Source organism: Dendrobates tinctorius, unplaced genomic scaffold, assembly GCF_039654945.1.
Source record: "Dendrobates tinctorius isolate UK_male_01 unplaced genomic scaffold, ASM3965494v1 ptg000322l, whole genome shotgun sequence".
NCBI classification, from domain to species: domain Eukaryota; kingdom Metazoa; phylum Chordata; class Amphibia; order Anura; family Dendrobatidae; genus Dendrobates; species Dendrobates tinctorius.
The window spans coordinates 738,171-752,563 of NW_027361989.1; the positions used below are offsets into that span (position 1 = coordinate 738,171).

The 14,393-nt window shown below is 44.1% G+C and overlaps 1 protein-coding gene across 1 annotated transcript; it reads left to right on the forward strand.

Annotated features, from left to right (window-relative positions):
* The first annotated feature begins 1,077 nt into the window (after positions 1-1,077).
* LOC141074003 (uncharacterized) lies at positions 1,078-14,153 on the forward strand. Its single transcript, XM_073561519.1, has 2 exons — positions 1,078-1,159; positions 12,575-14,153. Exon 2 carries the CDS (start codon positions 12,643-12,645, stop codon positions 14,014-14,016), a length of 1,374 nt encoding a protein of 457 aa, XP_073417620.1. The 5' UTR covers positions 1,078-1,159; positions 12,575-12,642; the 3' UTR covers positions 14,017-14,153.
* The last annotated feature ends 240 nt before the right edge of the window (positions 14,154-14,393 follow it).

Here is a 14,393-nt window from a genome sequence, read left to right on the forward strand (position 1 = left end):
TCGGATCATCTTCTTCTCATTCAGGTCTCTTCAATATCGGATCCTCTCAGTGAAGATCTTCTACAAAAGAGAATTTTCCTGGTTTACCCATCAAGGATGGATATGGACAGAGACAAGATGGCGGAGAGGATATTACACCTCACCCTAGAGATCCTCTTCCGTCTCACTGGAGAGGTGAGAGATTCTGATGACGTCACATTACATCATTCTTATCTATGGGAATAACAGGTGGACAGAACTGGAGAGGTGAGGACTCTGGGAATGTCTGTAGTGAGATTTATTCATGCGTCTCTCCATAACCAGGATTACACAGTGGTGAAGAAGACCTCTAGTGATCGCTGTCAGGACCCTGTGTCTGAGGGATGGGGAAGACCCCTGAGCCCAATCACGGGGCCTCCACCTCACCCCCTGATCCATGAGGACATCAATGACCAGAAGATCCTAGAACTCACCTACAAGATGATTGAGCTGCTGACTGGAGAGGTGACACTGCTGGGAATGCTGGGACATTATACAGTAACACTATGAAGGGATCGGGGGATGACGGTATCATTGTATGTGTCAGGTTCCTATAAGGTGTCAGGATGTCGCTGTCTATTTCTCCATGGAGGAGTGGGAGTATTTAGAAGGACACAGCGATCTGTACAAGAACGTCATAATGGAGGTTCCCCAGCCCCTCACATCTCCAGGTAATAGACAGGACTAAATACACACGGCCTATAATTATCTGTATGTAGAGAATGAATTCAGTCCCTGTATGTGTTTCCTCCAGATCTATCCAGTAAGAGGACAACACCAGAGAGATGTCCCCGTCCTCTTCTTCCACAGGACTGTAACCAAGAAGATCCCAGTGCTCCTCAGGATCATCAGGTAGATGGAGAGAAGGTGTCAGGAGATCTCCCCTATGATGTGTAGGCGGCTGTGAAGGTCTTGTGCTCAGTCTTGTTTTAACCACCAGTATTATATGTTTTGTACTTGTGTAATGAGAACGGTGGAGATGGCAGGATTAGAGCTGATCATAGATGGGATGTCTCCATCTGTCTGTGACTTTTACAATATTTGTTTCAGGGTGAAGATCTGACCCATATTAATACTACAGAGACATATGTGAGAGATGATGAGCGGTGTAAAGAGGAGATTCCCACATATGACTACCCAGGTGAGTAGTAACCACTGAATGCAGAGAAGTCACAGATTCCTCTCAGTCACCGGCTGTGGCTGCTTTATCGGTGGTGTAGTCCGGCCGTATTACCATGATCACCATTTTGCCTCTAGACCACAACATTCTCCTCCACCCAAAACTGTTCAAATGGCTTTGGGCAGTGAAAGCCCTTTTCTATAGAACTTCCCACCTGGAGGATCCACACAACCCCTGGGATTAGTGTGAGGGTGATCCCTTAAAGCGAGATCTATATGATTGCTTGTACCTCACCCAATATAGGCCGAGTGCACGCTTCAAGAGTCACACTGAACACAGAGTTAGATGTCTACTCCTTTCTCAGCAAAGGCTTGCACACAACTGAAGTTTATTCTTATGACAGAGAGACAGGAAATGGGTGTCACACAATCTTCTGAGGAGCCAGTGTCAGTCTATGATAGGTCCATTTCATCTTCACTTCCATATATGGTATCCAGTATCTCAGCTTCTGCATTCCAAGGATTCTTCCAGGGTGTTGTCTGAAGACACAGACGCCATCTTGGTACACCATATCTGAACTGACTTATATAAGGGTTAATAATTGATTTCATTAGCCATTCTCTCCTTCACATTAGGAGACGCTGACCGTTACCTGCTCAGATCTGTAACTATAAAGCCAAATGACAGCGTACGTAGAATATGCTGACAAGATAGAAAATCACTTGAAGAAAAATCTTATGCTGGGCCTGTAAGAGAAAGCGGAGGGTAATGATGCTGTTGGCTTCCTAGATCCCTGAGATCTTTTCGGATGAATCTTCTCTCCCTTCTGTGCTGCTGAATGTCTCATGGTCCCTACAAGACCAGGTCCAGTCTTTCTGGCCAAACTTCCCTTTTATGAGCGACACCAGTAAATGTGCAGTGAGGCCAAGTGTGAATTTCTGTCCAATAACAGCAGAGTTTCCCTTTATCCTGACTTTTCCATTTGTATTAAAACCAACTAACTTCAAGGAGGATTGTGATAATCTCCAGGACAAACATTCCGCCTGTGCCATGATATATCTCTAAGCTGTGCGTGGCTGAGGGCTGTAATATACATTTATTCCCGCCTGCAGGAGATGTGTTGGCTCCAGCCCTGGTGTCATGGATTCACTCCACGTCATAAATTACATTGTTTTTGATCCTAAGGAATTCAGATTACTGCACAATCTCTCCTGAAATGGGGAGCAATATTATTTTCTCTAATCTTCTGCTCAGGATTCATAGTAGCTCCAATGTTCTACCATAAATTAGGGCAACTCTGGTTTACTGTTGTGTAATCTGTATTTGTAGCTTTCAGTTAATGAGATTCTCGTGCTCTGGGGCGGGGCTGTGGGCGTGCCTGTGGGTGGGGCTGTGGGCGGGGCTTTATGTGGTGCTCTGATTACATATTCATCTGTATTGGCTTATGACAGGTCACTGATCCCTCACTGACCTGCCCCCCATTTTTATATAATAATAATAATCTTTATATAGCGCCAGCATATTCCTCAGCGCTTTACAGTTTAACAGTTTCAAAACACAAGTCATAAGTAACAATGTTAACAATACAATAATTAAAGCAAAATCAGCCGCCCTTGCTGGTGAGAGCTTACAATCTACAATGAGGTGGGGGAGATACAGAGTACAGGTGTGTATTTACAATGATGGTCCAACCATCTTGTGGGAGTGAGGGATGGATGGAGATAGTGAATGGGCCACACACGCGCACTTACACATACAGTGACTTTGACAAAGTGAACGTGATAGGCCGCTCTGAACAAATGTGTTTTAAAGGAACGCCTGAGACTATGCAAATTGTGGATAGTCATTTCTTGGGGTAGAGCATTCCAAAAGATTGGCGCAGCGCAGGAGAAGTCTTGGAGTCAGGAGTGGGAGGTACTTAGTGCAGATGCTAGTCGAAAGTCGTTTGCAGAGCGCAACAGTCAGTCCGATAGACAGAAATGAGGGAGGAGATGTAGGGGAGTGCCGCACTGTGGAGAGCTTTGTGGTTGAGAACAAGTACTTTGAATTGGATCCTATAATGAATGGGCAGCCAATGTAAGGATTGGCAAAGAGCGGACATGTCCGAGTGCCGATTAGTCAGATAGATGTCCCTGGCTGCTGCATTAAGGATGGACTGGAGAGGGGATAGTAGAGTAATGGGGAGGCCAATTAATAGAGCATTGCAGTAATAATCTTTATTTTTATATAGCGCTAACATATTCCGCAGCGCTTTACAGTTTGCACACATTATCATCACTGTCCCCAATGGGGCTCACAATCTAAATTCCCTATCAGTATGTCTTTGGAATGTCGGAGGAAACCGGAGTACCTGGAGGAAACCCACGCAAACACTGGGAGAACATACAAACTCCTTGCAGATGTTGTCCTTGGTGGGATTTGAACCCAGGACTACAGCGGCTGCAAGGCTGCAGTGCTATCCACTGAGCCACCATGCTGCCCATAATCCAGGCGGGAGTGGATCAATGCTACAGTGAGGGTTTTTGTTGTTTCCATGGTGATAAGGCGGATTCTAGAGATGTTCTTTAGGTGTAAGCGGCAATAGCGGGCATGAGATTGTATATGGGATGTGAAGGAGAGATTGGTGTCAAACATAACACCCAGACAGCGCGCCTGCTGCCAGGGCATTATTATGGTGCCACCCACGGAGAGGGAAATGTCAGATATAGGGAGGTTAGTAGATGGCAGGAGCAGAAGAATTTCAGTTTTTGAGAGGTTGAGTTTCAGATAGAGAGCAGACATGATGTTGGAGACTGCGGGCAGACAGTCACTGGCGTTCTGTAGTACAGCGGGGGTAAGGTGGGGGGATGAGGTGTATAATTGTGTGTCATCAGCATAAAGATGTTACTGAAAGAGAAATCTGCTGATGGTTTGTCCAATTGGGGCGGTGTAGAGAGAGAAGAGGGCCAAGGACTGAGCCCTGAGGTACCCGACATTGAGAGGAATAGGAGATGACGTGGAGCCAGAGAACAAAACTCTGAAGGAGCAGTCGGAAAGATAGGAAGAGAACCAGGAGAGAGCAGTGTCCTTAATGCCCAGTGATTGGAGCCTAGACTGTAGGAGACGGTGGTCAGCAGTGTCGAAAGATGCAGAAAGGTCAAGAAGAATGAGCAGAGAGTGGTGACCATTACGTTTTGCTGTCAGAAGGTCATTGGTCACTTTGAGTGCAGTTTAAGTCAAATGTAGGGGCGGAAGCCGGACTGTGAAGAGTCTAGGAGGAAGTGAGTGGAGAGGTAATGGGTAAGCCGGGAGTAGACTAGGCGCTGCAAAAGTCTAGAGATGAAGGGGAGATTGGAGACTGGTCTGTAGTTAGTGCAGGATGGGTTGATAGCGGGTTTCTTTAGTAATGGAGTAACGATGGCTTGTTTGAAGGAGGATGGGAAAATGCCCGAGGAGAGGTTAAAGATTGTAGTTAGGTGAGCTATGATGACTGGAGAGAGAGACTGGAGGAGATGTGAGGGAATGGGGTCGGTCGTGCATGTAGTCGGACGAGAAGAAGACAGGAGTCTGGAGACTTCTTCTGTGATGGGATCAAATGTGGAAAGTGAGCCATGGGAATCACAGCACTTGGTGGTTGGGTGCAGATTTCCTGACGGATATTATCTATTTTTTCTGTAAAGTGGGAGGCTGTTGTGAGTTCATTTTTCCCTTCAACACTGAGGCCCGAGGAACTCCCTCTTCTGGTAAGGAATGGTAGTGAGCTTGATTATCAGGCATCTGAGACTAATGATGACTGGCTGAGTGGAGTCTCTGACTGGATATAAGGCGGACAACGCCTTTCTGCCCTGCGGGTGATTTCTCTGTGGACTTCTAGGACACCAGTCTGATTCCTGCTCTCCTAAAGCTAAGTTTTTTGCTTTGCCTGTTGCTTCTGTGTTTTGTTTTTGTTTTCCTTGCTTTTCTGGATTCTGCCATTCCCTGCTGGGGTGAGCTGATTCCCCTTGTGCCTATTGTGTTAGTGTTTTCATCTTGCTTCACCGTCATTATTTGTGGGGGGCTGCCTATTGCTCTGGGGTCTGCTCTGGGGCAGTTTAGATTTCCCCTTTCTTTCTTTAGGCCTATTTATTTCTCCGGCTGTGATCGAGGGGTCTAGGGCACCGTAGGAACCCCCCACGGCTACTGCTAGTTGTGTTGTTAAGTTCAGGGGTCTGCAATCCGTTAGCTGCCAACTTCTCTGGTTTTCTGGACTTAGCAAGCATTTCTGTTTTTGCCTCCTACGGTGACTCAATCATAACAGAATCACCCGCCGTACCGCAGATCCTAGGGTACTCAATAGCAGGAAAGAATTGTAAAAAAAAAAAAAAAAAGTGTGTATATTTTTTCCTCTATATCTCTGAGGCCGTAGGGGGAATTTTTTTTTCTCTCGATGGAGATAAAGCAATTGTCTGATCGTGTGGAGCAGCTCGCTGCGGAAGTGTGGGGAATTTCCGCCTACCTTGCTCATTCACATTCTGCTGAACCAAAGATTCCTACACCTGATGTATTTTTTGGGGATCGATCTAAATTTTTGAATTTCAAAAATAATTGTAAACTATTTTTTGCCTTGAAGTCCAATTCGTCAGGGAGCTCCGCGCAGCAGGTTAAAATTGTCATCTCTTTGCTGCGTGGCGATCCCCAGGATTGGGCATTTTCTTTGAAACCAGATGATCCTATTCTGACATGTGAATGCATTCTTTCAAGCCTTGGGGTTGTTGTATGACGAACCTAATGCCATTGATCAGGCTGAAAAGACTCTGCTGGCATTGAACCAGGGTCGAGATTCTGCAGAATTGTACTGTCAAAAATTCCGAAAGTGGGCGGTACTTACTACCTGGAATGATAATGCCTTGGCTGCTCTCTTTCGGAAGGGTTTGTCAGAAGCCGTAAAAGATACTATGGTGGGATTTCCTGTTCCCTCTGGTCTTGACGATTCTATGTCATTAGCCATTCAGGTTGATCGGCGTTTGCGTGAACGCAAAACTGCACGAGAGGTGTTGCCAACTGTTGAACAAATGTCTGAACCTATGCAATGTGATAGAGTTTTGTCCAGAGAGCAGCGTCAGGAGTTCAGAAGGCGTAATAAGTTGTGTTTTTTCTGTGGAGATGCCTCGCATATTATTTCTGTCTGTCCTAAACGAGAGAAATGCTTTGCACACACGTTTTCTGTTGGTGGTGTTCAACCTAAGTTTCTTCTTGCTATTACTCTGATCTGCTCCCTGTCCACATTTTCCGCCAAGGCTTTTGTGGATTCGGGGGCAGCCCTAAATCTAATGGACTTGGATTTTGCTAAACGTTGTGGATTTCCGATGACACCTCTGCAGACTCCTATCCCTTTGAGGGGGATTGATGCTATTCCTTTGGCTAAAAATAAACCTCAGTTTTGGACCCAGGTGGTAATGCGGGTTGCCCCAGACCATCAAGAAAATTGCAGGTTTTTGGTGTTGCATAATCTGCATGATACCATTGTTCTGGGGTTTCCCTGGTTACAAATTCATAATCCAGTTTTGGATTGGAAATCTGTGTCTGTGGTGAGTTGGGGTTGTCGGTGTGCCTTTTATGAGGCTCCGGTGTTTTCCACCTCTCCTCAGTCACATGATGTTCCTGAATATTTGGAGGACTTTTAGGATGTATTTAGTGAGAAAGAGTCTGCGTCTCTGCCTCCTCATAGGAGTTATGACTGTGCAATTGAGCTGAGCCCGGGGTGTAAATTTCCCAAGGGTCGGCTCTTCAATTTATCTGTACCCGAGCACGAGGCTATGCGATCCTATATTAAGGAGGCGTTGGAGAAGGGTCACATTAGACCATCCTCATCACCCTTAGGTGCCGGTTTTTTTTTTTTTGTAGCCAAAAAGGATGGATCATTAAGACCTTGTATTGATTATCGTCCCCTCAACAAGATTACTGTTAAATATCAGTATCCGTTACCCTTGATTTCGGATCTATTCTCCAGAGTTAAAGGTGCTTGCTGGTTTACCAAGCTTGACCTCAGGGGGGCGTATAATCTTATTCGCATTAAGCATGGGGATGAATGGAAGACGGCGTTTAATACTCCGGAGGGACATTTTGATTACCTGGTGATGCCTTTTGGGCTCACTAATGCCCCTTCTGTCTTCCAGTGTTTCATGAACGATATTTTCCGAGATTTTGTCGATAAATTTTTGATTATCTATCTGGATGATATTTTGATTTTCTCCAAGGATTGGGATTCTCATGTGGAACATATTCGGACTGTGTTCCGGATCTTGAGGGAGAATTCCCTGTATGTCAAAGGATCTAAATGCCTTTTTGGAGTACAGAGGATTTCTTTTTTGGGATTTATTTTGTCTCCGTCAACTATTGAAATGGACCCGGCCAAGGTACAGGCCATTTACGATTGGGTTCAGCCCACTTCTTTGAAGGACCTCCAGAAGTTTTTGGGTTTTGCTAATTTTTATCGGAAATTTCTACCAAAATTTTCTAGTATTGCCAAGCCATTGACTGATTTGACTAAGAAGGGTGCTGATGTGTTAAATTGGTCTCCAGAGGCTGTTTCTTCCTTTCAGGAGCTGAAGCGAAGATTCACCTCCGCCCCGGTTTTGCGGCAGCCTGATGTCTCGTTTCCGTTCCAGGTAGAGGTGGATGCTTCTGAGATTGATGCAGGAGCTGTTTTGTCCCAAAAGGATCCTGTAACATCTAAAATGAATCCCCTGTGCTTTCTTTTCCTGAAAGTTCTCTCCATCTGAACGTAACTATGATGTGGGGAATCGGGAACTGCTGGCCATGAAATGGGCATTTGAGGAGTGGAGACATTGGTTGGAGGGAGCTAAGCATCAAGTCGTGGTCCTCACTGACCACAAGAATTTGATTTACCTAGAGTCGGCTAAGCGCTTGAACCCTAGACAGGCTAGGTGGGCCTTGTTTTTTACACGTTTTGATTTTGTGGTTTCTTTTCTTCCTGGAACTAAGAATGTCAAGGCTGACGCCCTCTCTAGGAGCTTCTTTGCTGATTCTCCTGTGGTGACCAAGCCTGCTACCATCTTAGGCGAAGGGGTGGTTTTTTCTGCCATCTCGCCCGATTTGAGACTTGCTCTGAAAGAGTTCCAGGAGGACAAACCTGAGCGTTGTCCCAGTGGAAAGTTGTATGTTCCTGACCAGTGGAAGAAGAGAGTGATGTCTGAAGTTCATTGCTCTGCTTTGGCTGGTCATCCAGGTATTTTTGGTACTAGAGATCTGGTGAGTCGGTCCCTTTGGTGGCCCTCCTTGTCTCGTGATGTCAGGAATTTTGTGCAGTCCTGTGGGACGTGCTCCCGGTTTAAATCGTGTTCTCGCTCTAGTGGGTTGTTGATGCCTTTGCCTGTCCCCAAGAGGCCATGGACCCATATTTCAATGGATTTCATCTCTGATATGCCTGTCTCTCAAAGGATGACTGTTATTTGGGTGATTTGTGATAGGTTCTCTAAGATGGTTCATCTTGTACCACTCCCGAAGTTGCCGTCCTCTTCTGAGTTGGTGCCCTTGTTTTTGCAACAGGTGGTTCGCTTGCATGGGATTCCTGAGAACATTGTGTCTGACAGAGGAGTTCAGTTTGTTTCTAGATTTTGGAGGACTTTCTGTTCCAAGCTGGGTATTCAGTTGTCCTTCTCCTCTGTGTTTCACCCTCAGACCAATGGGCAGACAGAGAGATCAAACCAGACCTTGGAGTCATATTTGAGATGTTTTATTTCCGCTGATCAGGATGATTGGGTTTCATTTTTGCCCTTGGCCAAATTTGCTTTAAATAATAGAGCTAGTTCTGCCACTTTGATGTCACCTTTTTTTTGTAACTTTGGGTTTCATCCTCTATTTTCTTCAGGGCAGGTGGAGCCCTCTGCCTGCCCAGGTGTTGACACTGTGGTGGAGAGAATGCACCAGATCTGGGACCAAGTGGTGGATAAGTTATCTCTCTCCCAGGAAAAGGCCCAGCGGTTTTCCAACCGACATAGGACCATTGGTCCCCAGTTTAAGGTTGGTGATATGGTGTGGTTATCATCAAAAAATATTGCTATGAAGGTGGCTTCTCCTAAGTTTAAGCCTAGATTTATTGGACCTTACAAGATTTTGGAGATTATTAATCCGGTCTCTTTTCGTTTGGCTCTTCCTGTCACATTTAAAATCCATAATGTGTTCCATAAGTCTTTGTTGAAGAGGTTTGTTGAACCTGTTGTTCCGGGGGTGGCACCTCCAGATCCTGTATTGGTTGAAGGTAACATGGAATATGAGGTAGAGAAAGTACTGGATTCCCGTCTGGCTAGACGGAGACTCCAGTATTTGGTTAAGTGGAAGGGTTATGGTCAGGAGGATAATTCCTGGGTCTCTGCCTCTGATATTCATGCCATAAGATTGGTGTGTGCCTTTCATCGGGCTCACCCTGATCGCCCTGGTGGCGTGGTTGAGGGTTCGGTGACCCCTCCTCAAGGGGGAGGTACTGTTGTGAGTTCATTTTTCCCTTCAACACTGAGGCCCGAGGAACTCCCTCTTCTGGTAAGGAATGGTAGTGAGCTTGATTATCAGGCATCTGAGACTAATGATGATGACTGGCTGAGTGGAGTCTCTGACTGGATATAAGGCGGACAACGCCCTTCTGCCCTGCGGGTGATTTCTCTGTGGACTTCTAGGACACTAGTCTGATTCCTGCTCTCCTAAAGCTAAGTTTTTTGCTTTGCCTGTTGCATCTGTGTTTTGTTTTTGTTTTCCTTGCTTTTCTGGATTCTGCCATTCCCTGCTGGGGTGAGCTGATTCCCCTTGTGCCTATAGCTCTGTCTTCAGTATATGCCTGAGTGCTGACATAGCTTTTTGAAGCCTAGCGTCTTCAGGGCCTTTTTCACTGTCAGTCTGTTGGCTCTTATTTTCATAGGGTTTTTCACGGATTGCAGACAGCAGCCTTCCTGTCCTTTCCTATGTAGTTAGTTTGGGCCCCGTCTTTGCTCAGCCTATCTTTCTGTCTGTGTTAGTGTTTTCATCTTGCTTCACCGTCATTATTTGTGGGGGGCTGCCTATTGCTTTGGGGTCTGCTCTGGGGCAGTTTAGATTTCCCCTTTCTTTCTTTAGGCCTATTTATTTCTCCGGCTGTGATCGAAGGGTCTAGTGCACCGTAGGAACCCCCCACGGCTACTGCTAGTTGTGTTGTTAAGTTCAGGGGTCTGCAATCCGTTAGCTGCCAACTTCTCTGGTTTTCTGGACTTAGCGAGCATTTCTGTTTTTGCCTCCTACGGTGACTCAATCATAACAGGAGGCCTGGTGATCAGTACAAATGTCTGTGATAGGGGCTTGTGCTTTTGGCCTGAGGAGGGAGTAAAAGGTGTCAAAAAGTTTCTTGGGGTTGTTGGCTAGTGAAGAGATCAGGGTGGTGAAGTAGTTCTGTTTGGCGAGGTGAAGGGCAGCGTTATAGGTTCTTAACATAAATTTGAAGTGGATGAAGTCTTCTGGTGTGCAGGTTTCTTTCCATAGGCGTTCAGCACACCTAGAGCATCGCTGGAGAAGTTGAGTTTGCGATGTGAGCCAGGGTTGTTTTACTCTGTGTTTGGAAGTTCTGAGGGTGAGGGGCGCTACTTGGTCAAGGGTGCTTCTAAGAATGTCGTTGTAGTGATGAACAGCCAGATCAGTACAGAAAAAGAGGAGATTGGGGACAGTGATGGGTGTAGTCTCTTATAGACGCTACTACGCAGGCGCCGCCATCGCCGGTGACAATTTGCTGGATGTAATTTTTTTTCTAAGCCTCACAATAGCCACAATATTATAGGCATTATCACCAATAATATCAATGCTATTATATGCATTATGTAATAATGGGGGCAGGTCAGTGAGGGGTCAGCGACCTGTCATAAGCCAATACAGATGAACATGTAATCAGAGCACCACATAAGTCTCATTGACAGTTACAGGAAGCGTTTGATCGCAGTGATTGCCTCAAAAGGTTGTGCAACAAAATATTAACCCTTTCACGCCAGAGCCTGTTTTTGCCTTTGTGACCAATTTTTTCAGCTCTGACCAGTGTCACTCTATGAGGTCATAACTCTAAAATGCTTCAACGAATCCTGGCGATTGTGAGACTGTTTTCTTGTGACATATTGTACTTTATGATAGTGGTAACATTTATCTGATATGACTTGCGTTTATTTGTTAAAAAAGGAAATTTCAAAAATTTTTCACATTTTTGAATGCTCTTAAATCAGTCATATCGCACAAAATAGTTAATAAATAACATTTCCCACATGTTTACTTTACATCACCACAATTTTGGAAACAATTTTTTTTTGTTAGGAAGTTATAAGAGTTAAAAGTTGACCAGCGATTTCTCATTTTTACAACAAAATTTACAAAACCATTTTTTTAGGGACCACCTCACATTTGAAGTGAGTTTGGGGGGTCAATATGACAGAAAATACCCAAAAGTGTCACCATTCAAAAAACTGCACCCCTCAAGGTGCTCAAAACCACATTCAAGAAGGTTATTAACCCTTCAGGTGCTTCACAGGAATGAATGGAATGTGGAAGGAAAAAATAAACATTTCTATAACAAGAAATTTCCTTTAGACCTAATTTTTTTTTCTTTCGCAAGGGTAACAGGAGAAAATGGATTATACATTTTGTTTTTCAATTTCTCCTGAGCATGCCGATGATACCCCATATGTGGGGGAAATCTACTGTTTGGGCACACTGCAGGGCTGAGAAGGGAAAGAGCGCCATTTAACTTTTTGAATGTAAAATATGCTGGAATAATTAGTGGTTGCCATGTCGTGTTTGTAGAGCCCCTGATGTGCCTAAACAGTGGAAACCCACAACAAGTGACCCCATTTTGGAAACTAGACCCCCCCAAGGAAATGTGTGATGGGCGTTTTGAGCTTCCAAGTGATTCTTAGAAGTTAATTACGTAGAGCCGTGAAAATAGTCTTTTTTTTTCCACAAAAAAATGATCTTTTCGCCCTCCATTTTTTTTTTCCAAAGGGTAACAGGAGAAATTGGACCCCAAAAGTTGTAGTGCAATTTGTCATTGGTGTGCGCCAATTCAAGAGCACTAGGGACAGCGCTAGTACTGGGCATTGTTCCCTGAGTTGGAGACATTTCTCCAGAAGCGCTCTTTGTCCTTCTTGTTGTACTGGTCCTTGTGTGTGAGGATGGACCAGAATCACTGCTCATTTCTGATCTATTACTGTCGCTGCTACTAAAGCCCTCAAAATCCACATCGCCATCTGACCCTGCACTTTCTTCACTGTTAGAACATTAAAAGTGCATAAGCCTCCTCTGCACTATAATACTGACGGACCATTTTAACCATTTAACCCTAACTTTAGTCTAACTTTAGCCTAACAGTAACCCTAACAATAACCCTTACTTTTGCCTAACAGTAACCCTAACTTTTGCAATAACTGTAACCTGCCTTATCTGTTTTTCCATTGACAGATGAAGTGAATGCCATTACTCCAGATATATCATCATCCATTCACAGCAAAGATCTGTCATCTGATCCTATGAAACAGGTCCCATCTTCTGATTCATTACTGACTATTAAGGAAAATCAAAGTCACAAAAGAGGCATTAAAAAACACACTGCTCCTAAAGCAAAGAAGCCATTCTCATGTTCACAATGTGGGAAATGTTTTAACCACAAAGGGAATCTTATTAGTCACCATAGAACTCACACAGGGGAGAAGCCTTTTTCCTGTTCAGAATGTGGGAAATGTTTTAACCAGAAAGGGCATCTTGATGCACACCAAAAAACCCACACAGGAGAGAAGCCTTTTTCATGTTCAGAATGTGGGAAATGTTTTACTCAGAATTCAAGTCTTGTTACACATCAGAGAATTCACAGAGAAGAGAAGCCATATTCATGTTCAGAATGTGGGAAATGTTTTAACCAGAAATCACAATTGGTTAATCACCATAGAACTCACACAGGGGAGAAGCCGTTTTCATGTTCAGAATGTGGGAAATATTTTAAGTGGAAATCACAATTGGTTGATCACCATAGAACTCACACAGGTGAGAAGCCATATTCATGTTCAGAATGTGGGAAATGTTTTACTCAGAATTCAACTCTTATTGCACATCAGAGAATTCACAGAGAAGAGAAGCCATATTCATGTTCAGAATGTGGGAAATGTTTTAAATGGAAATCACAATTGGTTAATCACCATAGAACTCACACAGGGAAGGAGCCTTTTTCCTGTTCAGAATGTGGGAAATGTTTTAACCACAAAGGGACTCTTATTAGTCACCATAGAACTCACACAGGGGAGAAGCCTTTTTCCTGTTCAGAATGTGGGAAATGTTTTAACCAGAAAGGGAATCTTGATGAACACCAAAGAACTCACAAAGGAGAGAAGCCTTTTTCATGTTTAGAATGTGGGAAATGTTTTAACAATAAATCAGCTTGTGTTAAGCACCAGAGAATCCACACAGGAGAGAAGCCTTTTTCCTGTTCAGAATGTGGGAAATGTTTTAGCCAGAAAGGGAATCTTGATGCACACCAAAAAACCCACACAGCAGAGAAGCCATATTCATGTTCAGAATGTGGGAAATGTTTTACTCAGAATTCAAGTCTTGTTACACATGAGAGAATTCACACAGGGGAGAAGCCTTTTTCCTGTTCAGAATGTGGGAAATGTTTTAACAATAAATCAGATTGTGTTAAGCACCAAAAAACCCACACAGGAGAGAAGCCTTTTTCCTGTTCAGAATGTGGGAAATGTTTTAACCAGAAAGGCAATCTTGATGCACACCAAAAAACCCACACAGCAGAGAAGCCAAATTCATGTTCAGAATGTGGGAAATGTTTTATCCGAAAATCACTATTGGTTAATCACCATGGAACTCACACAGGAGAGAAGCCTTTTTCCTGTTAATGTGGAAAATATTTTAACCAGAGAGCGCTTCTTGTTAGACATCAGAGCAGTCACACAGAGGAGAAACCTTTTTCATTTTCATAATGTGGGAAATGTTTTACTTGGAAATCAACTGTTAATAAACATCAGAGACTTCACTTGCCTTTTTTGCTGCTGCATCACACTGTTGACTCATATTCAGTCTGTGATCTATTAGTATACCCAAGTCTTTTTCACATGTGCTGTCACTTAGCCCTATTCCTCCCATTCTATATATGCTTTTTTCATTTTTATTGCCCAGATGTAGTACTTTGCATTTCTCCCTGTTAAAAACCATTCTGTTAGTTGCTGCCCACTTCTCCAGTTTATTTAAATCTTTTTGAATCCTCTCTCTCTTC

Excerpts from the sequence above, each read along its gene's own strand:
- LOC141074003 (XM_073561519.1), top strand. The coding sequence starts at position 12,643 with ATGAAACAGGTCCCATCTTCTGATTCATTACTGACTATTAAGGAAAAT.